This window comes from Plenodomus lingam, assembly GCF_022343315.1.
Source record: "Plenodomus lingam strain CAN1 chromosome Unknown contig_12, whole genome shotgun sequence".
NCBI classification, from domain to species: Eukaryota; Fungi; Ascomycota; class Dothideomycetes; order Pleosporales; family Leptosphaeriaceae; genus Plenodomus; species Plenodomus lingam.
Window position 1 is genome coordinate 356338 of NW_027093930.1, and position 27583 is coordinate 383920.

Sequence of the window (27583 nt, forward strand, 5' to 3'; positions counted from 1 at the left end):
GGTTGTAAAACGTCAAAGTATCTACCGTTGCGTAGATCACGCCCGTCACAACGCCAACCACAACATGCATGTGCATGTGGTACGGTGTGGAAGGCTAAGGCTGAAACGCGTGGTCACATGATACACTCGTGAACCTCTGGTAGCCTGCACCTCCACCTTGGCCACGTCCGCGCCAGTCACCCACCCATTCCTACATTATTTCACCATGGCGAAAGAAACACCTATAATAGCGCCAACACTCCAAGTGCTCGACCAATCCATGGGCCATGCCTTTGCGATACCGTCAAAACGTATCCACCATGGCGACGACGTCTCATTCTTCCTGGCCAGCAGAGCCTACGCAGATATCATGATCTTCATCTTCCAGCTCAACACATCTATGATACCGCGCAGAGTCTCTGAGTCAGATGGCGATGCAGAGACGGCCAAGGTGTGGAGGCTCGACGACCCAAATGTCCCACACCCACCTGTGACCGAGAATCTTGCCAAGCTTCTCAACACCCTGACTGCCATAATCGACGAGGCGCCACCAGATACTGGGCCCCGCCGGTTTGGCAACGCAAGCTTCAGAAGATGGTGCGACATCATGTTTGGGCGTATCCCTGAACTACTTGAACAATACCTACCGGCTCATGTGCTGGCCTACAAGTCCACCTCTGATGTGACGGCCAAAGGCGAACTCGAGGCCTATCTAATTGGCGCTTTTGGTAGTCCGCAGCGTCTTGACTACGGCACAGGTCACGAGCTGAGTTTCCTTGCATTTCTAGGCTGCCTGTGGAAACTCGGTGCGTTCCCGCGTTCGCACGACGGTGATCAAGAGCGTGGCATAGTGTTGAGAATCATCGAACCTTATCTTGCGCTCATTCGACGTCTAATCCTCACATATACGCTCGAGCCCGCAGGCTCACATGGCGTTTGGGGTCTGGATGATCACTCGTTCCTCCCCTACATTTTTGGCAGTGCACAATACTCTCCAGCAATCACCACGCCGGCCGACGTAGTAACAGAGGGCTCGTTGCCCTGTGCCCCCAACCCATCAGATGTTGCCAAAGCCGCAACCGTGCAACGAGAAAGGCGGAACAATATGTACTTCAGCGCCATTGGCTTCATCTACGATGTCAAGAAAGGCCCGTTTTGGGAGCACAGTCCAATCCTGTTCGACATCTCTGGCGTCAAGGCAGGTTGGGCCAAGATCAACAAAGGTATGATCAAAATGTACAATGTGGAAGTTCTATCAAAATTTCCCGTAATCCAGCATTTCCCTTTTGGTTCGTTGTTCGCGTGGGAACAGGACCCGAACGCGAAAGCTATCCAGGCCAGTGTGCATACATCGAACCAGCCGAAAGCAATGACACCTTCGTCGACCGCACAAGCCTCTCGCCCACAACCTGCTCTTCGGAATCCTTCAGCGGATCGACCTACAGTTTGGACCTTAAGAGCCCAGCAGGGATTGCGGGATCCCAAGGGTGGTCAATCGATGACGGCTCCTCTCAGTCCAAGGGCCATGCCAGATACATTGGCCCCAGAGGCTAATGATCGGACTACCAGAGCGCCTTGGACGTCGAGTGGATCAGTACCGACTCCAGCAAACAGTCTTGATCAACCTATGAGGGTTCCCTGGGCTTCGAATCTGCGTGGTCCGCCCGGGCCGGGAGCACGCACAGAGAAACCGTGGGCAAAGAGTCAAGCTGCAGCAACAGCAAGTGCTCCATCGGACCCAGAGTCGAGCACGCGGGCACCCTGGGAAAAGTAGCGCATCGCACACACAACACGTATGTATAGAAAGGTGACAACGAAGTTCTGGTGTCAACTAGCGGAAGCATCGTTTGCTCTTCCGTTAATAAGGGAATTAAAACTACATTGTCTCCGTGACAGCCTCTCCTTTGGAGCGGCACAGCCAGGAGCAAATTAAACGTAGTTCTGTGATACCTTGACCCTCTAAGCTACATTCTCCATCAGTCCTGCTCCCACCGTTCTACCTCTCTCCCTAATTACCACTCTCATTCCCTCTTCAATCGGCAGTTCTCTCTCCAGCTCGACCACCACCCTCGCCACCTCACCCGGCTTGATGATTCTGGGCTTCTTCTTGACAACCTCGCCAGTGAACTTGTTCAGCTTTGCGCTTAGAGTCCTCACACTGCCAGGGGAATTCAATGTGCTCCGAAACACTTCCACAGGCATGGGCAGGACATGCTCAAAAGCAAGGAGTTTCGACGTAAAGGCTTTGACGATTTTGACGGGAGCTTGAGGCGCACATACCATATCACCTTGTCGCAGGTGGATGGGGTCGATGTCGGTCAAATGAAGTGTTGGTATTTGTCCTGCGACGGCCCAATCTGCCGGTGAATCGCGGACTTCAATGGCCTTGACCGTGGCAGTCTGGTTAGAGGGTAGTGCCAAGATGACATCTCCGACTTGCAGAGTACCTGATTCTATGCGCCCAGAAAGACTGAGTGGCGAGCGCATGTCACCTTTGAAGACATCAGCGACTGAGAGTCGGAGAGGCTTTTTCATGTTTCGATCCGGGAGATCTATGCTTTCCACGGCCTCGAGAAGCGTTTTACCGGCATACCAATGCGCCGCCGAATTCTCAATTTTCTTGGTGACATTCTCACCGGTGAGACCAGCCAAGGGGATAAACGTTATACGCTTCTCTGAGAAACTGGCTTCAGTCAGGAAGGCTGTCAGACTCTTAACAATGTGATCAAATCGTGTTTTTGACCACAAGACTGTGTCCATTTTGTTTACTGCAACAATAATGTGCTGCATGCCCATACTTCGTGCAATTAAAATGTGCTCTTTGGTCTGCCCTTTCAGGCCCGATTCGAAGCTGTTCGTGCTTGCGTCGATGACAAGGATGGGGAAGTCAGCCTGGGAAGCTCCGGATATCATGCTGGGAATAAAGTCCTTGTGACCCGGTGCGTCCAGAATAGTAAACCATGACTTCTCCGTTTCGAAATAATTTGTGGCGACATCTACAGTGACACCACGACTTCGTTCTTCGCTAGTCTCGTCCATGATCCATGCAAGAGCGAATGATGATTTGCCAATGGACTCGGCTTCTTTTCGAAGTTTATCTATTGATCGCTGATCGACCACCTTGAGATCAAAAAGCAAGCGGCCCATGAGTGTGCTTTTGCCATGGTCGACGTGGCCTGGTTGAACGTTAGCTCATATCTCAGGATGACTTGCTGGGCCATACTGTCCCTGTTCCGTCGGTCATGGCAGCCAACAGGGGGGCAGGTGGTTTGGTTGAGCTTGAAAGCATGTCTAACATACCTATGACGACGAAGTTCGCTATCCGCTTCAAATCGCTCTTCTCAAATTCTGCCACCACGTCGAGGTTCTGACTCTTGACTTTTGATTCGTCCAATACAAGCTTCTCAACAGACTCGGAGATTTCGCCAGTATGTGGTTTCTTTTTTCTTTTCTTCTTCTCCTTGGGGGTGGTACCTGCTTGATTTAGAAATGATACTTCACAAAGTCTGATAGCAAAAGTCAGTATCGCCCGCCACCCGCACCCTTGGCCTGTGCTGCCCTCACGATGTCATCCGGGCTTGGCTCAGCAAAAGGTTTGGAGCTATCGTACTCCCTGTAACGGGAATAAGGCGCCCGGAAGGCTTGAAGCTGTGCTTCTGGTGCAGTCTTCTCTTGGCAGGGGCCAAACAAGGTGGTAGCAAATATCGAAGCTGATGCACGTTGGGCGGGGGTATCGGTGGTGATGGCTTGTTGTGGAGCATCAACTTCCATCGAGGTCTCCTCTTCAGGAATTACCGGCTGTGGGGAAGACGAACGTCGTCGGATTGGATATTTGGATATACGAGAAGGTCTCGCGGCCTGAGTCGAACAATCGTGGAAGGATGTTGCCACGCCCACTTTGCTCCTCACCGTGAGTTTGTCAAGCATAGCCAGGGCCGCTTCAGACTCGCTGTTGCACTTGGAAGCGGCTGCCTCGGCTTCTTCTCTTTCCTTTCTTCGTTTTGCAGCAAGAGCAGCCAATTTGGACGAGCCGCCGAGTAAACCAGGTTTGCAGTGGGGAGCCTCGGCGGTCATGACACTCAGTCGGTGAGAAGGCACCCGGCCCCACGGTACGTCCCAGAAAAAATCGTCTATACCGATCGTGTTGGCAGGCATGGCAAGTAGAGGGCAGCGGTAGGTGACGGTGGGTGAGGAGACTCTTCCAGGAAGCTAACAGAGTGCATAAGTGAGCTTACCTGTAGTAGGAGGTGCATTTTGATGTGCAGCACTTGCAGCCTGGTCAAAACGCGAGGCTTGCTTTGGTTTCTTGGACGGTTCCTGCCTCGTCTCTGAAGCTGCACCGGCGCCGATGCGGTTCTTCAGGTAGGTCACACTCTTCCCAACGTCGTAATAGTAGTGCCACAGCGCTTCCTGGACCTGTTCGTCGCTGATGAAGTCGCTCACATCTGGCAGAGCTTCTCGTACACGGATAGTAGCCATGCGCATTTGCTCCTTGTCGTGCTCGGTCGCGGCGTCGCCTTCCTCGTCGCCCTCATTATCGTAGTCGTAGTCATCGTAGATGTCATCGTCATCGTCGTCCTCATAGGCAATGTTGCGCGTGCGCGAGAAGCCACTCTTGGGTGGCATGGTGGGGCAAGAAGTCGAGAAAGGGTGAATGAGGAGAAATGGACGTTGGTTTCGTGGAACGTTTCGTGCGTCAGTGGTGGGGGGAAGGTTTGGTTGGTGTTCAGGTGGGCGGCGGACACGAAGTTGTACACAAAAACAATATTGCAAAAGTATAGAGTTAAGTTACTCAATATCAGAATATCAAAAAAGAAAAAGAAACACGCGTCTCGAACCAAAAAGCGCCAATTCAAGGGACTCTACCTTCTACCCTTTGCAGTACCAAGCTACCTTGACCTTTCTGCCTTGCAAAAATCTACTCACCACTCAGTCGTTTGAGGTAGTCGATGACGGCGTGGTGGGGTCATCATGTGACCGCCGCCCCAGCCCGCACTAGAGCCGTCTAGAGTCCCCCCACAAGTAAATCAAAACAGTGGCTGTGGCTATCCACAAGCCACATGCCACATGAAAGCAACGCAACAAACTGTACCGGTGCCACAGTATTGCTAGTACTTGTACTCGCTCCCATGTACGTATAGTGCATCTAGGATCATGAGCAGACTTCTGGGCAGACGCGACAAACATCACTAGGTCTAGGAGAGGGCATGGCACGCGAGGAACGTTGATGAATTGTCATCTTCTCCCGACTAGAATGACTTGATTGCTCGATGACATGTCCCGCGACAGATACAGCAAAGGGGTATAGTATTAGTAAAACCGAAGAAAAATGGACATGCACTCCTCCCTCCATCTCCTACCTGTTGGAACTATTTTCATCCTCGAATGCTAGTATCCAAACGTTTGTTTTTATTTCATTTTAAGCCAGCTCCAACCTGACACTGCCTAGCCATAAGGGTCTCACAACAGGAAGCTCACACATCAGCGAGATTGAGCTCGAGATGCCGCCAAAGCATGTCTATTTCTCTGCAGGATCTGACTGCGCAGCAGGGACAGTCGTGGTCGCCGAGGACGCAGGAGCTGCAGGAGCTGCAGGAGTGGCAGAAGAAGCAGGAGCTGCAGAATCCTGTGTGGGCGTAGCTGTGGCCACGGGTTGCTCTCCCTTGCCCTCTGAGCCGAAGTTGGGTTCATCAAACATGGGTCCGCTTGTAGCACTCATGCCAGCAGCTGGCTTGCTGGTGGGGACGGCTGGCAAATCTACAGGGGCAGCAGGTGTAGACTCGGTCGGCGCAGGAGCTGGAGCTGGAGCCGAGGCCTCGGTGGCCTCGGTGGCCTTGATAGGAGTATCAACGGGCGCATCATCTGCGGGAGTCTGAGCTGCGACGGCCGTGGGTGGCGGGGGAACGACAGCGCCGGCAGGTTCAGGAGCTACAAGAAAAGGAGCAAATTCGTCAGTTCATGGGTATCAGAGTAGATGTGGGCATTGTCAATCCATGACGAGCTCCTAGCGTCGGGTGGTTGCCATCCCAGCCGTCAACTTTCCAAGCCCGTCCTAGTATTGGGGCGCGATGGAGGGTTGAACGAGACATGGACCTACTGTGAGTAGCATTCTTGACCTCAGTCGAGGTCGCAGCAGCCTCGTCCTGCTTGGGCTCAGTCGCGACAGGGACAGCAGCTAGCTGCACAGGCTGGGCCGAGTCCACGGCCGAAACGGAGGCAGCAGCGGCTGTGGTTGCAGGCGTGGTCTCGCTCTTCGCAGCTTCAGGGGCCGGTGCCGTGGCGGGTGCGGGTGCGGCAGGCGTGGTCTCGCTGGGCTTTGCTTGAGCAGAGGACGCGCCGTCAGCAGGAACCGTTGGCGTGGCTGACTCCTTCTTGGGCTTCTTCTTGAAGAGGCTCTTGAAGGCCTTTTTGACCTGGTCCATGGCGTCGAGCGCTGTGGTAGAAAAGGGTCAGATGATTGCTCGTCTCTAATTTGCGGTGTTGGGGGTGTGTGGTTGAGGGTGGGCGGAACAGATAGCATCGCCATAGGAGAGTATTGTTATTAAACCCGTTTGACCGCATTACAGGTAGTAGTCGTAACGAAAGAAAGAGAGAAGAATGGACAACCATGGTGTTCGTATTGCATGCATGGGCAGAGGAGTGAGTGAGTACTTACGAACTCCGGGCATAGTGACAACTAGCTAGTCCCTTGCAAGCGAATCACAAGTGCCAAAGAACAGGCGGGGATATCTCTGCGAAAAGAGCTCGAAAAAGAGAGTCGCAGGACTGGGTTGGAGTGGATGGGATGGGCGATGATGGGTGGAGTCTACAGAAGGAGCGTGATGGTGGGTGATGGGAATCATGTAAGAGCACGCGGCAGGGTCGAGAAAGCTTACCTAGGTAGAGTATGGTGTTCTCTCCAGGCCCGCCCGCCCTGACGAATCGCGATTCGGGGCACATATTATCGTACCCACAGGGCTGCCTCCACATGGAATACCCACATGCCATCGCGCCAACGGCATGTACATACCTCCATAAGTACCCATCTGTTACATAGTCCGTAGTATGTACTTGGTACTTGGGAATACATGGGGACCGGTACATGCATGCTGCACTCCTGTACCAAAAATAAACGACTCCCTGCTCGGGTCGGACTCTGGGTCAGGTGAAGTTAGGTGGACCGTACGGTGGGCGCGTGTGGCCGGCCTACCTAACGTGATCCACCACCGAGCGCCCACCCCCACCGAGCGCCCACCAACACCAAAATCACCAAATTTTTAACACCAAATTTCTTAATAACTATAGCACCTATTAATAACGCGCTTATAGTAATTAAATCCTTAACTCTTAGAGAAGATTTTATATACTTAGAAATAGTAGAAAAGTATAGTTACTTATAGTTAACCTTATCTAGATACTACTAGAAAATTTAGTAAGTATATACTACTACTCTACTAAATAGTTAAATACTTAATACTATATAAGAAAGTAAGCTTATAAAGTATATTAAAGAGCTTTATAAGTAAGGATTACCCCTTATATAAACTATTATTTAAAATTTTATAACTAAAATAATAGGGAATCTAGTAGGTAAAAATTAGGTATAGCGCTTTATTAACTACTATAATATTAATCTTATCTCCTATTAGGCTACTAGGCTTAATTATAACTACTTTAAAGCTAATTCTACCTTTAAGTATAGCTTATACTTTAAGCTTTTATACTAAAAAATAGAGTAATATAATATTAAGAGTTAGTATATCTATAATATAGATAAGAAGGGTTTTCTTATTAGAGTACTATTAAAAACTAAATATATATTTAATAAGAGTGCCTATAAGTAGAGAAAGATTAGAGCTATACTTTAGGATAGTAATAGGGAGTAGATTACTACTATAGCTTGTATATACGCTAATAGTACTACTTTTACCCCTACCCTTATTTATTAGTCCTAATCTAGAGCTTTATAAGATACCTAGTTATAAGATTTTAACCTATTATAATACTAAGCTTTCTTTATAGGATTACTAAGTAGGTAGATAAGCTACACCCTAGGGGTATCCTAGCTTAAGGAGGTGTTTAATTATAAGATAAAAGCTAAAGCTTATACTTTATACTAGCTCCTTATCTTTAATAGCTATAGATCTTATATAATAATAGAGTTTATTAAGTACTATAATAAATATAAGATCCTACTTATAATATATCCCCCTTATAGTACTTACACCCTTTAGCTACTTAATATTATAGTATTTGCTCCCTTTATAGCTTTATATAAAGCTTAACTATCTAGTTTTCTAGATAGCTCCTAAGGGCTTACAAGTATTACTAAGAGGGATTTCTACTAGTTATTTAATACTATATAAAGTAATACCTTTAAGAAAAAGCTAATATTAATAGCTTTTAAAGTAATAGGTATCTTACTACTTAACCCTAATATTATCCTTTTAAAGTTTAAAGCACCTATAAATAATAGTAACTAGCCTTCTTTAAGTAATAGTATAACCTTAATATTAAGTATAAATAATTAGAGAAAGATAAAGTAGTTACTCTATAATACTATAATTAATATTTATAATAAATAGTTAAAGAAGCTTAGCTAGATAATCTATACTATATTAGTAAGAAATACTCTACTTAACTATAAAAATAAATACCTAAGGGCTACCCTAGCTAATAAGAAGAAGTATAGGAAGTATAGTAAACCTCTATTATTACCCCTTAATAATAATTATAGTAGTAGTGCCTAATTTATTTTACTATTAAAGGTAGAGTAAGTATTTAAGCTCTAGAAGCAAAAGAACCTTAAAGAATAGGAGCTATAACACTAAAAAAGTAAGGTAATTAAGCTTTATAAGTAATAGAAGCTTACTAAAGCTTAACTTATAGAGGAGTATTACTTAAATTAAGTAATTACTAAGAAGGAGTAAGAGGAGAAAGCTACTTAAAAAGCTACTATATATAATAAGTAAAAAACTACTAAGTAACTAGAAAAGTAACTCTAAAATAATATTAAAATATCCTAAATAGGTAAGAGGTAAATCCTTAAGCCTCCTACTATTATACTAGCTAAGGTAGTTAATAAGGAGCTAGTAGAAGAGGATATAGTAGTAGAGGCAACTTTATAGCATAGGCGCCTAATTAGACCCCCTAAAAAGCTGCTTATATAATCTAAAATATTTAATCTACTCTAATAGATCTAATAATTGCAACTCTAAGAAATCTTGTAATAATAGCTATTGTGGGTGGCGCAATATCCTTATTTAGTGGGTGGTGGATTTTGGTGTTGGTGGGCGCTCGGTGGGGGTGGGCGCTCGGTGGTGGATCACGTTACTTGCACAAGTAAACCGCACATACCATGCTAGCCCATAGGTACAATACCCCGAGTACAGACACTGGCTACTGCTCCTATTCACAGTACTGGACTTGGTCATCGAGTTGGGCTTGGGCTTCGGAAATTGCTGCCTTTTCCGTCTAAAGGAGCAGTCGCCGCGGCTATAGCGCTGTGCCGTACCGGTACCTATGGCATTTCAATAATCAAAGCTCTCAAAAAGCACAGTTTTTCCTTCCAAACAAGATAGCATATACCTCCTCAGGAGCTTTCCCGCACACAGGTACCACGTCCCCGCCTCGACTGCATCCACGTCACTCTTAGCCAGCCTTCTCTTCGCAATACCCACCCCCAACCCTTCCAGATCAGTGAGATACCTAGACTCTTCTGCCAAAGGCTCAGCTCCAGTCAGGTACACATCTGTGCATCTCGCAAGCTCTGGCCGGTGGTGTAGCACATCAAGTACAAAGGCAGCGTCAGCTCGTCTGATTGTCCAAATCAGCTTCAATCGTTCAGGCGAGATAACAAGGCTTCCCAGTTGCCCGAGCAGTGGCGTAATCCCGACTCCTAGAAGATCAAGTCAGTTTATGAGCTATTCTTTGAGAAAGGTGTTGAAATATTTCCCTACCTCCAGCAATAAAAGGGGTGACGCCCTGCTCCTTCTGCGCAATCTTGAAGTCTCCACCAACGCCCAGGATAGGCACCTCAAAACCAGCACGGTCGTTTTGTCGAAATAAAAGTCTCGTAGCAGGCCCGACTGTGCGGATGGTAATTTGAAATTGATCATCCAGCCCGCCCCTTGCTTGCGGTGCCGAGGATATGGTGAATGTGCGAATAAAGTCATCGTTGATACTGGTTGGCTCATCGTCGCACATGTGTTCGTAGCCAATGTCCAATTCTTCTTTGAAGTCCATTGCAATCCACTGGCCGGGCGCATATTTGATTCCACCCGCCACCGAAAAGGTGAAGCGCATAATCGAGGGTGTGATGACCTCTTTTCTTGTGAGCTGCGCATTTCGGCGGCTGTTCCCGCCCCGGGCGAGATTCGCTTTGATATTGCCCTCAGTAACAAGGGTCCGCACGAGAGGGTTATATGGACTAGGAGTCTTCCTCGTACCCCGAAGAGCAAGTCCACTGGCCACAAAACGCGTCTCGGTGCAGGTAATTCTCACGGCCAAGTTGCTCCCTGGAAGTATACTGGCCGCCGCTGAACCATCTAGCACTTCAGCAGTACCAGTCATGTACAGAACATCACCTGTCTCGAAATCTGGGAATGTGATGCCAATCCTAGGGTTGATCTTCAGATTTCCTAGAGACTGATAGAGACGATTGCCCGAATACTCTGGATAGACAATCTGAGTGGAAGAAATCACACGAACAAAGCCCGGCAATCCTCCTCGGTGGTTTGTGTCCATATCTTCTGGCGTACTTGTGGACAGGAAGAACATGTCAGCCCCGGAGATCAGAGCTCGACCTTCGTTTGATAATGCGGGCCCCATGTGTTTGACTTCTGATGTCACTACGGCCGGGCGGATATCGTATTGGTTCAGGTACTTGGGGCAATTTCCAAGGCTCTCGTTGATTTCCGTCACCAGTTGTATTTGATTTTGCTTCTGCGCAGTAGCTTCTCCAACCTCTACATGAACTTCCGTCACTGTGCCAGCAACCATGGTTCCAGCAAGCTTCACTCTCCTCCTCGTCATTAGGTCGAATGCGAGCGCAGAGATCAATACTCCTTCGCCTTGAGTCTGAACCATTTCACCCTTTTTTGCATCACCAACGAGAGCCTGTACTACTGGGTCGTTTTCGCGGTCGACCACGGTACGTGTGCCAACCATGTTGCCACCAAGGGGAGTGGAAATGCCGGCCGAACCTCCCCAGAGTGTAGTCCAGGGACGCAACTGCCTGTCCAGAGTACCAATGGCGAGAAGTGGTCCGCGCTGTAGCATCAACGAGGCCTGAGGTGTGAGCGAGGTGGACGTGGGATTGTCCATTGCGGGTACGCGAAGGAGTCGCTGCATGGACGCCTCGCCTTCGTTCCATGGCTTTGCCAGAGAGAAGGCCATTATTTTGTTGAAGATTCACAGTGGCAATTGCCGAGCTGTGACAGCCAACTTTACGAGTGCGTACCGGTAGTGCGCTGGGTCGGTGGCGTCGAAGATCTATCGGCTCTGACTTGAGTACCTACCGGTACCGGTATCCACGCAGTCGGTTCAACGAAAAAACGTAGTTTTGTGCTTGCCAGTTGCCTTGATGAGATATCGATCTCTTTGTCTACATGGCAAGTGGCCGGCTTTCATTCTTCCCACGTGCCACGGCGAATTGGCCATGCCGTGATGGCTTTTATGTTGGGCCTGAATAGGTCTGAGGAGCGGGGGGCTTGGGTGAGGTTTGATTGGCTAGTGTACAGGTACTTGGTAGCGTTAGTTACCTAGAGTAGGCTTAAGGCTACTCAAGAATCGGTGCAAGGTATAGTATCGGTAGGTTCAAGTGCAAACTCTAGTACAGTAGCTACCTAGAGTACATAATAAGGCTCAAGATGGTTGAGAGAGGTAGGAACACTGGCCAAAACAGATCTTGCATTGGGTCCTAACTATAATTATACCAGTGGCTTTGGGTACCTATCCTAGTACCAATTTGTATCGTATCGTGACTTGACGCTGACAATGTCCGTGTCACGCACGTTACCGGTGCCGGTACCTGGAAATCAGCCAGTTCTTGCACTGAGACACCATCACCTGCCAGCATTCCACATCTTGTCTCGCCCCCTCCTCTCACCCCTTTTGGGTCTTCGTCACGTCCCTACGATTTCTCCTCCTCCCCCTCTTTTCCCTCCTTTTTCCCACATGTACCAGGACCTACCTCGAACATGGCATTGCGCAAAGGCCGCGTGAAACCCGCGCAATACCCCACAATAGCATTCCATGGCATTCGTTGTGCACAACTCGTGTCGTCAGCGGTAGTCGCAAGCATCATGCTCTACTTTTGCTCTGAACTCGCGCGCGACGAGTACCAGCTACCGTGGACCTTTTTGCTGGTGAGCTTCCCCCTCAACAGGTCCAGCGTGCAACCATGGCGTGGTGTCCTAACACAACCCAGCTGTTCTCCGTTTCCCTCCTGACAATCATCGCCCTTGTAGCCACAATAGCCATGCACTGTTTCTACGGCCTCAATCCCGTGCTGAACATCGCCCTAAACTCGTTGCTCGCGATCCTTTGGGCTCTGGCTTTCGCTCTGCTTGCGTGGTGGTCCTCTGGTACACTGGCGCACGTTTGCAACGTTGAGAACTGGGAGTCTGACATGGGCATAGCTGTATGCCGACTATACAAAGCGTTGTTCAGTTTCACATTATTTGGGCTGCTGTCAACATTGCTTGCGTTGGTGCTAGACGTGAGGGTGCAACGCAGCGCTACGGAAAGAGGCAGATTTCAGCAGTTAGATGCGCTTGGCAGCGTCGGCAAGATAGACGACCAGGGACCTGAACATCCTGGCAGGCATGGTATAGCAGGCGCCCCGGGCATACAGCGACAACAAAACAGCCAGGAACGCAATGGGCATCGGTATTCACTACCTGAAGAGCAGTTTGCCTATGACGACAGTCTCGCATATGTAGGATCGGCAGGACAGATAGGACGGAGGAGTCTAGATGAGCGGATATAGATACTGTTTATTGCATATTGTTAGTATGTATATATATATGTGTGTATGACTACTCTGTATTTGGCTACGGTTGCATGACAACGACGCCTTTTTTTGAATGAACGCCGCCCAATGCTGACATGCATGCGATGTCGGGTATCGAGGTCAAGAGAACTTAAAAGACGTCGTCCATGTACACGTCTTTGGCGGTTCCTGCAGCCAAAGCCGCCTGTTTCGTGCCCACAGAAGCATTCTCAGCTGGCACCGCTCTTGCTTCCATCTCGTCCTCTATGAAGACACCGAGACCCCCGAATGCTTCCAGGAGAGTGCGTTGGCAGAAATCTCGAACGGCATAGCCTCCCGCCAAGTGATACGTATCCGTATATTGTGCGTACCAGCTCACATCGTAGCTTTCCTGTAGCGAGAAGTACTGTGGAGCCATGATCCAGCCACCAGAAGGGTCGAATGGCGGCTCTTTCGGTGGCGCGACACGTTTCTTCAGCCCATGAAAATGAAAGCCCGTATCCTCCGCCTTGGTAGTCCGAGTCGACTCTCCGGGATTTGAGGCAATATTAGGTCCCCTCCGCTGTGCATTACCCCTTGTATGATCCGGCTCACGCCGCGACGTGGCGTTGGGATTCAGCTCGGCTTTCTGATGCTCCTCCCACCGTCGGAGTCGGCTTTCGGTCGCTTCGACATCGATTCCGAGGATCAAGTTCCAGTTGATCTCTTCGACCTTTTCAAGGTAGTCGTTGTAGTCACGTAGTGACTCAAAGTCTCCTTCTGTTTTGTCGAAGCTGTCATTCATCAGCCAGGGGTGTGATGTAGGGGCCCGTCGCCAACGTACGCACGCATAACCCTATGCCGTATATCGACTTCACGCTCAATTTCTAAGTCGGCAAAAGTCTGCTCCCTAAATTTAATCTTTCTCAAAGTTCGCGCGCATCCTGCTATAGGACATGGCGCAGGTCCATGCCCGAAGATGCGGTCGACACACGACTCGCACATCTTGTGGTAGCATTCTGGGTTGACTTTAAATTTCATATTGGGATTGAGGTAACGCGACGATTTGCAAACAGGACAAATGTCTGAAGACCAGTCAGCGATGGAATCGGAATGCAACGAGTGTTGTAGAGACAAGCTGTAAAGAGAATTTGAAAGATGGAACGCACCGCCATCTTCAGTCGCCCGTTTCGTGGCAGAGCCATTTGCGCGCGCAGATTGCTTTGACATGGCGGGAGTGGCGCGTGCATGTGTTAAAGGTCGACGTGAAGGTTGATGAGAGGCGGACGCTGACTAATCAGCGAATGTCTCAGGCCTCGGAGGAACAATGACACGATTTCGCAATTACATGTTTAAACTGTATAGTCTTCAAATAACCAGCGTAACCGAGTACAAAGTAAGACGACGGCTTACTGATGCCTTCTCCTTCACCTGTGAGGCAGCTGGGGACCATAATGGATAATCCTGGAGCTCATTGGGTTGGATTATCATGAGCATTTCGCGCTACCCACAAGTGGGGCTGCCAAGAACCTACCACCTCCCAGGCTCGCCGCAGAGAATATTCGAATCCTCTCCATACCCTCTATCTTCACACGAAGCTTTCTCCCAGAAATGGCTGCCTCAACACAGAATGTGCTTGAGGGTATCGAACGTCGGCGAATCGAGCTTCAGGCAAATGTCGACAAGCTCCAAAGGGCGTTGAGTCAGTGGACAACCTGGGAGGCCGAGTATAGGGCTCTTAAAGCGGAGTTGCAGCATGCCCACGATCCTTCACCTAAACAGATGCGCGACATCGCCCGTAACTTGGGCGGGTTCCTGCTCAACGAGAAGGAGTTCGAGGAGCTACTGGGCAAGGATTCAAAGACCAAACGCAGTGCTAATCAAGTCATTGATGTTATATCTAGGCGCATTGACTATGTCCAGCAGAACAGCGCTACCATAGAGAAGCAACTTGACTCTGCCGAGAAACAGCTCGCAGGAGTTGATATATTACTGGAGCCTGGGATGCACAACGAGGAAGGCTTACCAATGATGGACATTGAAGAAGAGTTGGACGATGCTGGCAACGAAGTTTCGAGCTCGATCAACCAGACAGGGAAGGGTGCTGCAGAGGTTGTCGAAGCGTTGAGGAAGGCGGGCTTGAAGAAAGCCGAGCTAGAAAAGCTGCCCTCAGTATCTGAAAAAGAAGAACCCTTTAGAAGCTCTGAGGCACGGAACAATTTGTCATCAATCAAAGAGCCGCCCAACTCAACATCAGTTCACTCTGGGTCCACGACATCGAGGTCAGATTCACCATCGAAGAGAGTATCGTTCGCTGGAGGAGAGCCGAAAAGAACCAAGCTGTCCAATGCGAAGGAAGCCCTCCAACAGAACGGTTACGACGAAGACCTTGATACCCTCAACTTCAACAGTGGCACAAAGGTCATCCAGCTTGATGATAACGATGACATGGTGGCCTCTTACCCAGTCATTCCACAAGGGGAATCCCCCGAGGATGCTGAATTGCGAAGGCAAATGTTGCAGTATGGGCTTTCTGAAGTAGGCAAGGTCGTCGCTGAGCTGGATCTCGATCGTCCCACCGCTTCCTATCCAGAAGATGACTTTGATGAAGATTCTGATTTTAATGACTACGGCACGGAAACTGACGATGACGAGGAAGAGGACGAGTACGGCCGCACAACCAAACCTGTCGTTACAGAAGAGTACAGAAGGCAAATGTTGGAACTTGAAAAGAAGCTGAGTGCACGCATGTTGGAGAACGTTGGGCCTACGCCAGAAAACCAGCCACTCGCGGAACATACCAGTGACTTTCGCACCATGCGCGTGCGCAAAGATGATGAATTTGATCAATCCCTGAGCGTAGCAGAGTCTGGGGCTACGCAAGCAGCTACCGGCGAGTCGCCAAAGAGAAAGAAGGGTGTCCGCTTCGCTGCAAGCCTGGATATTTCCGACGCTCTACAACCAACCCCTAAATCAGTCATAGAAGAAGAGACAGCCAGGCCTACAATATCAGATACTATTGTAGAACGGCCCTTATCACAGAGTGAATCCGCAGCTCAACGACCGAAGCCGGCCAAGGTATCCCGGTTCAAAAGCGCACGAGCTGGATTGAACGCACCACCAAAGATACTGCCAATGCCAGCTGTCGTGCAGACTCCAGCCATACCGACAGGTCCAGCTGGCCGAACGCTGGCCAGCACGATCACCGAGCACCTTCCAGGGCCTGCCGAACCCCGGGCCCCTGAAGAATTCGATCGAGTACTCATCCAGCGGGAAGTGCAAACCGAGTATCACAAGATGCGAAACAGGTTTATTCAGCAACAAGGAGGATTCAAGGCCACGGAAGAGGACGAAGAAAGGCCAATTGTAAAGGAGCGAGATGGAAAGACGAAGAAAGTAAGCCGGTTCATGACGGCTCGATTGAAGGCTGAAGGTATGTAATGTGTCAAACACGTTGAGGCCTGTCAAAACAGTTTATTGCAGATTGGATTCTCGTGTGATCGTTGAGGCTTCCTTGGTTATGCCTGGCTTTGTTGCTTGTGAGCATGGAGATGAAGTGGAGGCGAATGGAACATTTCATGCCCGTGAGAGATACTATACTCGTGTATACTGCTCACATTACAATGATTCCTAGAAGAAATTTGGGGCTCTCTGACGTGGCTGGTCTGGCAGTGTACCTGGCACGATTGTTTATGCCCTCTACATGTTTAGTTTGTAGTAGCTGAAGATAACAGCTGTGAGTGGGACATGTGTTGTGTTTTTCTAATGAAAAGGGTGACATGATTTAATAACATAAAGACTTTGTAAGAGTAGTAAGACTAGAGTAAGTGGTCGAACATGGACGCACATGTGATGTGGTGGGGGAGGGGCAGAGAAGGAGAGGCAACGGTCATTGGCCCCGCACCCACGTCCGAGCGTCAACGTAAGGCGGGAGGAGCCCCCAAAAGTTGGCAGGCAGCCTGAGGCGCAAAAAAAAACATGTCGACAACCACATCTGAGACGACACGCTCACAAACCAACTCGAACTCACCTGCGTCAGCCGTCCAATACCGGTCGCTGCCGGTCCATCCCGCGACGCACGACATTGTCGACATTGACTTTGAGGATAAAGAAGCACAAGAAGACGAAGAGGACAGCGACGATAGCGAAGGCGACGACGACGACAAGAGCAACAGCAACAGCAACAGCAACAGCAACAGCAACAATAATAATCACCATAATAGAGACAACGATAACGACAACATAAAAGCCGAAGACGCAGACCAAGACGAAGACGAAGACGACGGGCTTGCCTTTGCCCCGATTGCTCTGGCGCAGTACCACAGCATCGCGGAGAAGCTAGGTTCGAACAACGTCTTCCGCATCCTACGCTCGCCTGCGCCGATTCGTGTATGGGTGTACCGCTCGCTGCTTGCCGAGAACTGGCTGTGGAACCAGTGGGACCGGCCTGCACTTGCCCGACAGGATATGGAGAGGGAAGATGCGCTTGATGAGGCCGACCCTGGCGTAGAGGACGGTCAGGAAAATCAGGAAGGTCAGCAAGGTGCAAAGGGCCTCAATGAAGGTGCAAAAGGCGTCAAGGAAGGTGCAGACGTCTTCTCGGCTTCTGCTGCTTCTGCTGCTTCTTCTTCTTCTTCTTCTTCTTCTTCTTCTTCCTCCTCCTCCTCCTCTTCTCCTTCACCTTCTCCCTCTCTATCTCCCTCCCCTTCCCCCCCTTCCCCTTCTCCTTCTCCGCGACCCTATCTGACCCGCCTGCGACTCGCCCTCGCCCCCTACACGGTTCACTTCCACAACCCGGGCTACATACGCGACGATACCCTGCGCATGCTGGAGCGCGACGTGGTCAAGAGGACGCTCGAGGAGTCGCGCAAGAGCGTGGAGCTGCGCGAGGAGCTAGGTCTCTCGTACGAGTTCTGGGACGATCTCGCCGGTGTGCTCAAGGCTGCCATCCCTTCGCTGGAGCGCCGCTGCTTTGCTGCACCAGACCCCGCCGCCCCCGAGTACGAGGGCTTGTCGGGGCCTCTCATAGCCAGTTGCTCCCCCAGCCTGCTGCGCGACCTTGAGCGGCTAAACCAGCTTGTATGCATTGCACGCAACGTCCAGGTCTATGGCGAACGCGTGCAGAACTTGAGCGCCGAGCGACTCTTTGACAAGGACATCTTCGCCCTCATCAACGTCTGTGTCCGCGTCACGGCGCGAGGCTATGATGGCGAAGCAGGCACCCAGGACGAGGACAAATGGCAGAGTGTTATCAACGCCTACAAGAAACTGCTCATATCCTGTCTCCAATTTCTCAACAATCTCATCGCGCGCAACGAGCAGCGCAAGCTCATGCTGTGGATCGAGCTCTTCGACAGCCATTTGGATAGTGAGCTGCCCAACTTCGCCGACATGAAGTACAAGATGGAAGACTTCCCACAGCAAGACCAAAGTCCTCCACAAGAAGAACATCCTCTTCATGGCCATGCAGCTCGCAGTCTAGAAACATTCAAAATCCCGCAACAACCTGCTTCGTCCCCATTTCTGCTATACATTGGTGAGACAGGAAACGAAGTTAAGAAGGCTTTGATGCAACACGGTGTCAAAGCGGGAGCCAATGAGATTGCCGCAGAGTGCCGGCGCAGGTGGCAAACCATGAGCGAGGAAGACAAGAACGTAAGCCGTTGCTCATGTGATTGGCTAATGTGCTTTTTATTGACTTTGGCGGTAGAAATGGAATATGTTGTACGCTGACGTTGTCGCGCGATATCGGGACCAGATAACCCAGTCAAGCACCTACAGAAAGGTGGTCGATCAGCATGCGAAGAACGAAGAGAGCGTACAGGCACTTGCTAAAAGCATCAATCAGCTGCAGATTGAGGTAGATCGCATGCGATCCTCGATCGCTGTATTTCCAGAGGGCTCGACCTCCGATCAACAGGCGTCCCCTGTCATGGAAACAAAACATCCCGCAAGACCAGTAACGCATGACCCATTACTAGATCCCAGCATCAAGCGGTCTCCCCCGGCAGGTGAGATCGATTTCCGTGTGACATATCCGCCGTCCTTTGGTGCGGAGATACTCCAAAATGGCAAAGAAGATCTCTTGAAGCGTCTGGAGCCAGACCCCGACCGTCCATCAGGGCTAATCAGTGATGTAGCCTCTCCGACCTCCCCTCCACCAGAGGATGACGACGAGAATGATGACGAGTACGACGACATTCCAGGGGATGAGGGACGAGGCTTACTTACCGACGTCCCACTTATACTAGGCCCTACCGAGATTGAGGTCTTGCCTATGATCATCATGGCAGGGATTGTTGAGCCACAAGAAGGGCAGCCAGGCTATCACTCTGACTCAACTGTCTTCAGTAGTGTCAGGAGCATGCATGGTGTACGATGCCATCTTCTACTCGCTCAGGACAACGGCCGCAACCTGTTACGTGAATTATTGATCTTCGTTGCTGCATGGGATCTACGGGAAGAGGAGCTCTATTTCAAATTCATGGTCAAAATCATGGAAGCCATTCTTGCAAATCAGTTGTTACCGTTTGCTTACCATGCTTTCAGAGAATCGGAGTAGGTCTTGCGTAGAATTGCGTTAATTCCACTAACCGCGGTACAGGTCCAAGGATATCATTTCGCCTGCCCAAGCAGTCATCATGAAACTTCTCACTAACATCTTCCGAGCCAGACAGGCTCGCGCTCAGCCCACAAAGGGCCACCTCAAAACTGCACCGCCACAGGTAGACCAGGGTGACGTACACATGGTCAATTTTCTCCTCACCGAGTTTCGCCGTCACATTATCCCACAGACTTGCGCACTCATTTTCCTGCAAGGACAGATACGCGCAGGACATGCCCAGCCTGAAGACTTTCCTTTGAATTTGTGGGATATGGAACGCATGTACGAAGGTGTATATCAGTATCTCGAGTTTTTTGCCATTCTCACAGAGCATGAGACATGGAAGCGAATGTTGAGCAATTGGGAGATTGCCAACGAACTCGTCACTTTGTTGAAGGAGCTCGATGCAGCCATTCCGAAGGGTCAGCTATCCCCGCCACCACTACGAAATGTGGGACATGCCCCGCCTCCTCCACCGCCTGTGGAAGTAGATATTCCTCCTCAGCATCATCAACAAGCACAAGACCAAGAACAACAAATGCATATGCAACAGCAACGACGACAGATGCAATTACAGCAGCAGTATCAGGGACATCAAGAGCAACAAATGCAGCAGCAAAACCAACAGCAACAGCAACAGCAACAGCAACAGCAACAGCAACAGCAACAGCAACAGCAACAGCAACAGCAACAGCAACAGCAACAGCAACAGCAACAGCAACAGCAACAGCAACAGCAACAGCAACAGCAACAGCAAAACCAGTCTGAGCACCAGTCACAACCGCAACCTGTCGCAGTGGAGCGACCGTACGACACGACCGCAGCCGCAACTGAACCGTACATCGCCCCCCCTACATCACCATCACCACGCCCATACATGGACGAAGCCGCAGACGAGCCTTCCGACTTCGAATGGCGCAACCTTAAAAAGCTAGCGGTCCTTGTGCTAAGCTCCTTGGTCTGGAAGAATAAAAATGTACAAGACCAAATTCGACCGCTCGGTGGCATCGAAGCTGTTCTAAATTGCTGTTCGTACGACGAACACAATCCCTACATCCGCGAGCATGCAATTATGTGTCTGCGTTTTCTTATGGAGGGAAACAAAGAGAATCAAGACCGAATCCGCGCGCTCGAGAAATACAATCAAGACTCAAAAGCAAAGACTGCTGCGCCTTCTGCGCCAGACGCACCTGGGGAAAATAGAGCACCGGTGAACGTACGTGTTCCAGATGAAGTCCTAGATCAACAGGGTTATGAGACGTACATGGATAGTAAAGGCCAGGTTATGCTACGAAAACGCCAACCACTGCCTCAACAGCTCCCGTCGCGAGATCCGGGAAAAGGAAAGGCGAAGATCGATATGGGGATGCGGGATCCGAAGGCATTGGAGGAGTTAGTACAGCAGGTTATGCGGGATCTACCGAGGGTGCAGGGGCTAAGGGGTGGAGAAGAGAGGGCGGCGGAGGCGGAGGAGGCGTTGAAGAAGTTGGATCGGGGGTTTGATGGGGGTAGTTCAAAGGGATGATCTTGGTGGCAAAAGGCACTTCGTAGCATTGCATCAACTGGGCGCTTGGCCACGTATTAGATGCCGAGAATCACACTGGACACGCAGATTTATAGTCAAATTCATTACATTCATATGTATTGCTCATATATTTTGGGCGACTAGGAGTGTCCAGTGTCTCTCCTGAACCCTATACGGTGGTCAAGATAGCAACCTGGCATGAGAACAAACCGGACAAGACTGTACGAGCCTAGCAATGCTTCCAGTTGCTATACATTGTTGCTCTTATCTCCTATGCAGCTGTTTCCCATGAACAGGGCAGCAGAATGGCGACCACACCGTAAGACTTTTCCTTCTTTTGCTCGGCCATGGCCTATCTCTTCAATTTGCCAAGAGCCTGTGTAAAAGGAATTAGACTAGTCTAGTCACATTAACCAGGTTCCGCTTCTGCAAAATTACAACAGTAGTAATGAAAGACATGACTCCAATGGGGAGATGGTTGGTCTTGGAGACCATGTCAAATTTTAAATTTCGGTATATCATCTTAGCCCGAGAGACTATTTTGGCAAACTTCCATCACATCTAGTTCGTTAGATCATGTCCATGGTCTAACAGGAGAATGCAGGTTGCAGGATGTCATCTATCCTATGCACGGCTCATGTTGGCACCCTCCTCAGCTTTCTGGAGGCCATACTTTTTCAACCTTATACTCTGGATGGCAATAAAGCCGGTGGTATCCATAGGGCTGAAATTGTCCAGGGTATCCATGGAAGCCTCCTCCTCGGAGTACAGCTTCTCCGTCTGACTGGAACGACCGAGAACGTAGGCGTTGCCCTTGTAGAGCTTCAGCCTAACCTCACCATTGACCCTGCGCTGGGAAAACAGGAGACTGTTCTCGATGAACTCACGCTCAGGCGAGAAGTACATGCCATTGTACAACTGGTAGCTCCAATTGTGACTGACGAATTGGTCGCGCAAGTTACGGACCTGTGCGTCCATGACTAGACCCTCGAGATCCAAATGTGCAAGGCGGAGAATGGTCATGGCGGGGGAGTCATAGCAGCCGCGGGACTTGAGGCCGATGAAGCGGTTCTCGACAATGTCGATCCGACCAATGCCGTGGATGAATCCGAGCTTGTTGAGCGCGGTGAATAGCTCGACGGAATCGGTATAGGTCTTGTCTGGTGTTGTAAGCTTGACGGGAACGCCCTTTTCAAAGTGCACTGTGATGTCGACGGGCTCGTTGGGAGCGTTGAGCGGGCTGTCGGTCATGGTCCACATGTCGTCTGGTGGCGAGACATTGGGATCCTCGAGGATGCCTGGAGGGTGTTAGCAAAGACCGAGGCAGTGGCCAGTGGATGCGCAAACCTGCTTCGTAGCTGCAGTGAGCCAAGTTGGCGTCCATGCTCCAGGGCTTTGCCTTTGTGGATGTGACGGGGATGTTGTGCTTTTCGGCATAGTCAAGCAAATCCTGGCGGCCCTTGAAGCGGTCGCAGAACTCGGGTAGCCGCCAGGGCGCAATGACCTTGATCGAGGGCTGGAGGGTGTAGAAGGCGAGCTCAAAGCGAACCTGGTCGTTGCCCTTGCCCGTGCAGCCGTGCGAGACGAAGCCGCAGCCTTCTTGTTGCGCGACGCGGATCTGGGCGCGGGCAATGACGGGCCTGGCCAGCGAGGTGCCGAGCAGGTAGCGGCCTTCGTACGAGGCGTTGCACTGTACCGCGCGGAAGCAGAGCTCTTCGACGAATTCCCGCTGCAGGTCGAGAATCACCATCTTCAGCGCGCCAATCTTGAGCGCCTTCTTCTCCACCTCGTCCCAGGGCTCCTCCTGACCAACGTTGGCCAGAAAGCAGACAACCTCATAGCCCTCCTCTTTGCAAACTCACGTTAGCTTACCTCGCAGCGCCTTGCGAGCAGTACTGGGGCATACCAATAAGCCATTTGAGGATGGTGGATGTGTCGAGGCCGCCTAGTGCATCGCATCAGTCCGATGCAGTATATGGAGATTTGTATACAATGGTTTGAGCGACTGCCAGGATACATACCAGAATATGCTAGACAGACGCGTCCCTTTGACATGATGGCAACCTTTGGGGGTTTTGAGAGTGGTGGCAACGGTTGATGGATTGGATGTGTGAGTGTGAAGGTAAGTTAAAGGTGAGGTAAGGTAAGGTACGGTGAGTCAATTGGCAGCGGGCAATTGGAAAAAAAAAGCCCCTCCCTCAGATAAAGTTATTCTGTATCCTGGGGATGGTGGCTAGTAGGTGGGACAAGTGCTGATAAGCCTATCAGCATAAAGTCTGGCGCGACTGCGGGCCGATCATCGGTCTAAGGCGGGCAACCCTTTCAGCCCTTTCATCAGAGTTTCTCTGCGGTATACCTGGCTCACGTCCCACATCGTCTCTCTCTCTCTCTCTCTCTTCTACTTGAACTTGACACCGTCTTGAGCTGTGCACGTACGAATACAAGTCCTGTATCATCGTTTAATCGCTGGTTTCCGCATGGACATTGTGTCTTTTATTTGTGTATAAGCTTCACCCCCAAAAGAAAGCACTAGGAATGGCTGCAAACGCTCGATAGCAATGGCCTGATATCATAAGCCTCATAGTAAACGCCAGGCATCCTACAGCTGGAGGTAACAAAGAAAGCGCTGGCATGCAAAGGACAAGTAAAGTACCCAGCAACAAGCGAATCAGAAGGATGCCCCCCCAGCAACCTGTTCGCGCTCATAGAACACAATGTATGCCTTTTCGTTTTGTAACCGGCTGTGCGGTGGTAGATTTCCAGGATCGAAGTCAGTGATCTTGTCGTCGTTGAAGGACCGCCAGGAGCCGCGCGATTTGTCCTTGACAAACGCCGTGTAATGGCCGCTCCCCAGAGTAGCTCCGATATGCCAGATGACGGCATACGCATTGTAGATGTACGGCCCATTCATTGTCGGGTCTGCCTTGACGCTGGCCAACTGAGCAGGACCGTCTCGCGCATTTTGTGTAATGTATGCCTCTTGCGTAGGCGTCATTGGCGGCTCGACAAAGGGTGCCATGTCTAGGCCCTGCAGCGGGAAATGCACTGGCGTTCGGACCTTGCGAGCGCTTTCCGTTCGCGAGGCACTGAATCGCTTGAAGTGAATGACGAGCGTTTCAGGAGCACGTGTGATCGTAATCTTCTTCACCGCCTCACGATCTTTCTTACAGCGGGGACACCGCCATAGCTCGTCTCCCGCAAGCCGTTCCGGCGCACAGTACGATCGCAGACAGTCCCGCACATCGCATTGTCCTTCGCGCGGGATTTCTACACTGATACTCCAAAATGCCTCGTAGGTTGTACTGGTAACACCACAAGTCTGGCATGTAAGCTGTGATGCGTGTTGACCGGCAAATATACCGCCAATCACAGACATGTCGCGATGTTGATAGCGCCCCCATTCGATTTTTGCAGCATACTGCCGCGGAAACTGCTCCCGTTGCAGCTCTTGCTGATCACTGAGCGGTTTCAGTGGCGACTTGTTCCAGGTAATGTTGAGATCCTCGTGCATGTAGTCCAAGACAAATTCAAGGAACTCCTTTGCGTCTTGCTGCTCATCCACACCCCACTGCGAGTTGAAATGACCGCAAATCCTCTGTAGATTGTCAGCGACGAATTCAAAAGGTCACTGTTTTGTTTCTTACCCTAAAGGTACTGGGGCGTACAGAGCCAACATCGCCTTTGTAAAGGTTCGATAGCAAGGTTGCATACGCCTCGGGAAGAATGCCCTTGGTCCCCTTCCAATTGTCTCTCTGGAGATCCCTTTGATAGCGTTGGGTGAGGAACAAGTCCGAAAGTGACAAGGTACCACTCAAACACTGCACCACGGAGTTCATATAGCACGTCACTCCAAAATTGAGGAGCCCAGTCCGGTGTAGCTTCACGTTGATGTAACGTGAATGTGACAAATGGGCGGAAGCTTGCTGATTGCGACTCTGTTGCGAAACTTGACGCTCGTGCACACCACTATAACTCACACGAGGGACAGACGGAGGTGGTCGGGAAGGCACAACTGGGATAGCCGGAGCAACGTATTGATTTGTCGACAGGAACTTCTTGGAAGGGTACATCATTGACTGCTCGGGTTCCACGTCTGGATACCTCCGCAAGAACTCTTCAGTCGAACGGTAGAAAGGCAGCTCGCCTGCATCGTCATCCTCCTCCTCTGCAGCAGGTATATCGACAGCTGCTCTGCCTTTCCGAGCCTCTTCTAGCCACTTCTGCTCTTCTTCCGGGTCCATTGGAACATACTCCCGCCGTCTCCGCTTCTGAAGACTGCTTCTTGCGACGTGGCTGGCAGCTGGCGACCGCCGGATAGCTCGAGGTCGTTGATCACCCGTCGACCCCAGACCGGCAGTTGTTGATACTCGCAATGCTTGTGATCCGACCAAATCAACCCATGCATCGAGACCTCCTTTCAAGAACACAGGAGGGCGCTTCAAAGGTTTGTCTGCATTGAACTCATGGAGTATGTCAAAAAGACGCTTAAGCGCTACTTGAGCTTCTGTCCGATCACGTCTGTCGAGAAAGTCAATATTCTGTGTCGACTCGTCGTAATATACCACCACGTCATACTCATGCCGCCTTTCAAACATGGCCTGCTCATCGTCCGGGGAAATGACAAGTCGTTCGAGAAGTTGGTCTGCCGAATCACCCTCTCTCAGCAATAGCGGCTCTATGCATATGATATTGCGTACATAGATGTGGCCCGCATCAAACTCTGCTCTGTTTCGCACATCTATCAAGAGTACATTGTACATGCGGAAGTAGTCGTACAGTTTGCTGGCATCAATTTCCAGTTCAACAGATTTGCTGACTGACATCTTCCGGCTAGTCACACCCCGAGAGGAGGGTTGAGTGGGGAAATACGAGTCCGAAACACCATTACTGTTAGGCGCGTGACTGGAGGCACTGGAGGCCGCCAGGGAGTTGCTTCGCCCACCGGTGCCAAGCATGCTTCTGGGAGTACTTCGCGGAGGATTGATGCTCAGAGGTCCAGAGATGTTTCGGGCAGGGCTATAGGTTGGACTAGGCTCCTTTGGTAACGAAGCAGCGAATTGCGTATTTAGAGCTAGTATCGGCGGAGGTGGCGGCATGTGGAGGGGAGGTGGCGGCATCTCTCGTGGACCCAGGGGGCGTGCTGATGAGTGGAAGTCTGCAGGTGAGGGCATCTTGACTGAATTATCTTGACTGGGACGAGTCGAGCTGGTGTCTACTGGTTGGACTGTGCCTCTCAAATTTGCCAGTCTCTGGGCAAGGTCATTTACTGCCGTTGCTGATGATACGTTTGCGTTCACAGCTCGGCCATGGAGCGACTGAGGTTTGGGTTGCACGGGAGGTTTTCTTGGCGGTGATTGTGGAGAGGAACTTGGTGCGGAAGTAGGGACATCGGGGAGCATCAATTCGTCGTCGCGTCTTGGTAATGATAATCCGTTGCGAGAGGGTGGGCGAGGAGCGGATAGTGAGGAAGTAGACTTGTGCAGCGCACCGTTCCTCTTGTTGTCGTTCTTGATAATGTCCTTGATGCGGACGAAGCGTTCCTCACTCGACTTGATATCTTTGATTATGAGCTTGAAATCGCGGTGTGTCTGATTGCGACTGTTTTCTATCTTCTCGTAGTAATCGGGATGTCGAGGGATCAGGTCCACCAGGATTTGATAGGCAACGAGGTACTCCCAGTATGCGCCGGCGACAGGAGCGCGGTTGCTGAGCATGACCTTGGCGGAGTTGAAGTGGTTCCTGCCCTGCTCGAGCAGATGCTTCATCTGATCACGATTAGCGACCAGGACGTGCAAGAGTGGTTCCATCTCGAGGAGTACTGTACCGAATGGTGTCTGAGCGACTCGACCGTCTCCGAAGCCGACGCTACAATCTCCGCAATAGGCGGATACGGGCCCGCAGGAGTCAGTGGTTCGCTGCCTCGATCACTGCCATGATCGCTGCCTTTCCAGCCATGTGCAGCCGCGCCGGGAGCCCCGTTTGTATAGCCGTTCATGATGTAGGCGGTGGTGGGCCTTGGGGGTGGCAACGGCGCAGCAGCACTCATATCCGCACCACGAAAGCAAAACAACAGTCACGCATGGTCCAGCGAGCGGGGAGGGGTGGGGAGGGGAGTAGAGAGAAATCTCAGGAGGATGTGCGCATAGAGGGGGTGCGCAGTTGCTACTGGGTACTGTAACTGTATGTATGCGCCGAGGCGGTGCGGTTGTCTGACTGCGACTTTGTTTGCTCTCCTCGGCGGGGAAAGAAGGGGGGGGGAGTGGGGGTACCGGTACGTCCTGGTGTACGCAACTTGGACTACTAGGAGAGTAAAGTAGAGTAGATAGATGTGTAGGTAGGTACCAGGTTCAAAGCACCAAGCCAAACTCTCGGTAGACAGACCGGCCTCAAGTGGGCATGTGCTAGGTATAGAGTAGCAGGTAGATGGCCAAGTAGTGCTATCAAGGTATGTCATGCGGGTGATGCGGGTGGCGGTGCTGTTGCGGCTGGGTGGCGGTGCGGCTCCTTCCTTCCTCAGCCACTC

The 27583-nt window shown here is 50.7% G+C and overlaps 12 protein-coding genes across 12 annotated transcripts; 4 read left to right on the top strand and 8 right to left on the bottom strand.

The window, feature by feature from the left end:
- Positions 1-205: 205 nt before the first annotated feature.
- On the top strand, positions 206-1753 carry RRD1 (Serine/threonine-protein phosphatase 2A activator 1; the record flags this gene model as incomplete). Its single annotated transcript, XM_003839591.1, has 1 exon — positions 206-1753. One exon carries the CDS (start codon positions 206-208, stop codon positions 1751-1753), a length of 1548 nt encoding a protein of 515 aa, XP_003839639.1.
- Positions 1754-1938: 185 nt separating this feature from the next.
- Positions 1939-3126, bottom strand: IAQ61_001335 (uncharacterized protein; the record flags this gene model as incomplete). The annotated part of the gene is made up of 1 exon (XM_066095066.1): positions 1939-3126. The coding sequence occupies one exon, from the start codon at positions 3124-3126 to the stop codon at positions 1939-1941; it is 1188 nt and encodes a 395-aa protein (XP_065954914.1).
- Positions 3127-3178: 52 nt separating this feature from the next.
- Positions 3179-4134, bottom strand: IAQ61_001336 (uncharacterized protein; the record flags this gene model as incomplete). Its single annotated transcript, XM_066095067.1, has 2 exons — positions 3179-3485; positions 3590-4134. 2 exons carry the CDS (start codon positions 4132-4134, stop codon positions 3179-3181), a joined length of 852 nt encoding a protein of 283 aa, XP_065954915.1.
- A 54-nt stretch (positions 4135-4188) lies between these two features.
- On the bottom strand, positions 4189-4605 carry IAQ61_001337 (uncharacterized protein; the record flags this gene model as incomplete). Its single annotated transcript, XM_003839593.1, has 1 exon — positions 4189-4605. The coding sequence occupies one exon, from the start codon at positions 4603-4605 to the stop codon at positions 4189-4191; it is 417 nt and encodes a 138-aa protein (XP_003839641.1).
- A 472-nt stretch (positions 4606-5077) lies between these two features.
- Positions 5078-6885, bottom strand: IAQ61_001338 (uncharacterized protein). The gene is made up of 3 exons (XM_003839594.2): positions 6635-6885; positions 6077-6412; positions 5078-5907 (listed from the first exon to the last, which is right to left on the bottom strand). The coding sequence occupies exons 1-3, from the start codon at positions 6645-6647 to the stop codon at positions 5498-5500; spliced, it is 759 nt and encodes a 252-aa protein (XP_003839642.1). The 5' UTR covers positions 6648-6885; the 3' UTR covers positions 5078-5497.
- A 2234-nt stretch (positions 6886-9119) lies between these two features.
- IAQ61_001339 (uncharacterized protein) lies at positions 9120-11613 on the bottom strand. The gene is made up of 2 exons (XM_003839595.2): positions 9918-11613; positions 9120-9856 (listed from the first exon to the last, which is right to left on the bottom strand). The coding sequence occupies exons 1-2, from the start codon at positions 11353-11355 to the stop codon at positions 9489-9491; spliced, it is 1806 nt and encodes a 601-aa protein (XP_003839643.1). The 5' UTR covers positions 11356-11613; the 3' UTR covers positions 9120-9488.
- Positions 11614-11998: 385 nt separating this feature from the next.
- IAQ61_001340 (uncharacterized protein) lies at positions 11999-12953 on the top strand. Its single transcript, XM_003839596.2, has 2 exons — positions 11999-12326; positions 12389-12953. Exons 1-2 carry the CDS (start codon positions 12159-12161, stop codon positions 12947-12949), a joined length of 729 nt encoding a protein of 242 aa, XP_003839644.1. The 5' UTR covers positions 11999-12158; the 3' UTR covers positions 12950-12953.
- IAQ61_001341 (uncharacterized protein) lies at positions 12954-14386 on the bottom strand. Its single transcript, XM_003839597.2, has 2 exons — positions 13776-14386; positions 12954-13725 (listed from the first exon to the last, which is right to left on the bottom strand). The coding sequence occupies exons 1-2, from the start codon at positions 14159-14161 to the stop codon at positions 13104-13106; spliced, it is 1008 nt and encodes a 335-aa protein (XP_003839645.1). The 5' UTR covers positions 14162-14386; the 3' UTR covers positions 12954-13103.
- A 156-nt stretch (positions 14387-14542) lies between these two features.
- On the top strand, positions 14543-16372 carry IAQ61_001342 (uncharacterized protein; the record flags this gene model as incomplete). The annotated part of the gene is made up of 1 exon (XM_003839598.2): positions 14543-16372. The coding sequence occupies one exon, from the start codon at positions 14543-14545 to the stop codon at positions 16370-16372; it is 1830 nt and encodes a 609-aa protein (XP_003839646.2).
- A 537-nt stretch (positions 16373-16909) lies between these two features.
- IAQ61_001343 (uncharacterized protein) lies at positions 16910-21060 on the top strand (the record flags this gene model as incomplete). Its single annotated transcript, XM_066095068.1, has 4 exons — positions 16910-17524; positions 17780-18586; positions 18642-19489; positions 19536-21060. The coding sequence occupies 4 exons, from the start codon at positions 16910-16912 to the stop codon at positions 21058-21060; spliced, it is 3795 nt and encodes a 1264-aa protein (XP_065954916.1).
- A 624-nt stretch (positions 21061-21684) lies between these two features.
- ARG1 (argininosuccinate synthetase) lies at positions 21685-23115 on the bottom strand (the record flags this gene model as incomplete). Its single annotated transcript, XM_003839600.1, has 4 exons — positions 21685-22358; positions 22408-22908; positions 22967-23005; positions 23082-23115. The coding sequence occupies 4 exons, from the start codon at positions 23113-23115 to the stop codon at positions 21685-21687; spliced, it is 1248 nt and encodes a 415-aa protein (XP_003839648.1).
- A 613-nt stretch (positions 23116-23728) lies between these two features.
- On the bottom strand, positions 23729-27462 carry IAQ61_001345 (uncharacterized protein; the record flags this gene model as incomplete). Its single annotated transcript, XM_003839601.2, has 3 exons — positions 26885-27462; positions 24705-26825; positions 23729-24655 (listed from the first exon to the last, which is right to left on the bottom strand). Exons 1-3 carry the CDS (start codon positions 27104-27106, stop codon positions 23729-23731), a joined length of 3270 nt encoding a protein of 1089 aa, XP_003839649.2. The 5' UTR covers positions 27107-27462.
- Positions 27463-27583: the final 121 nt, after the last annotated feature.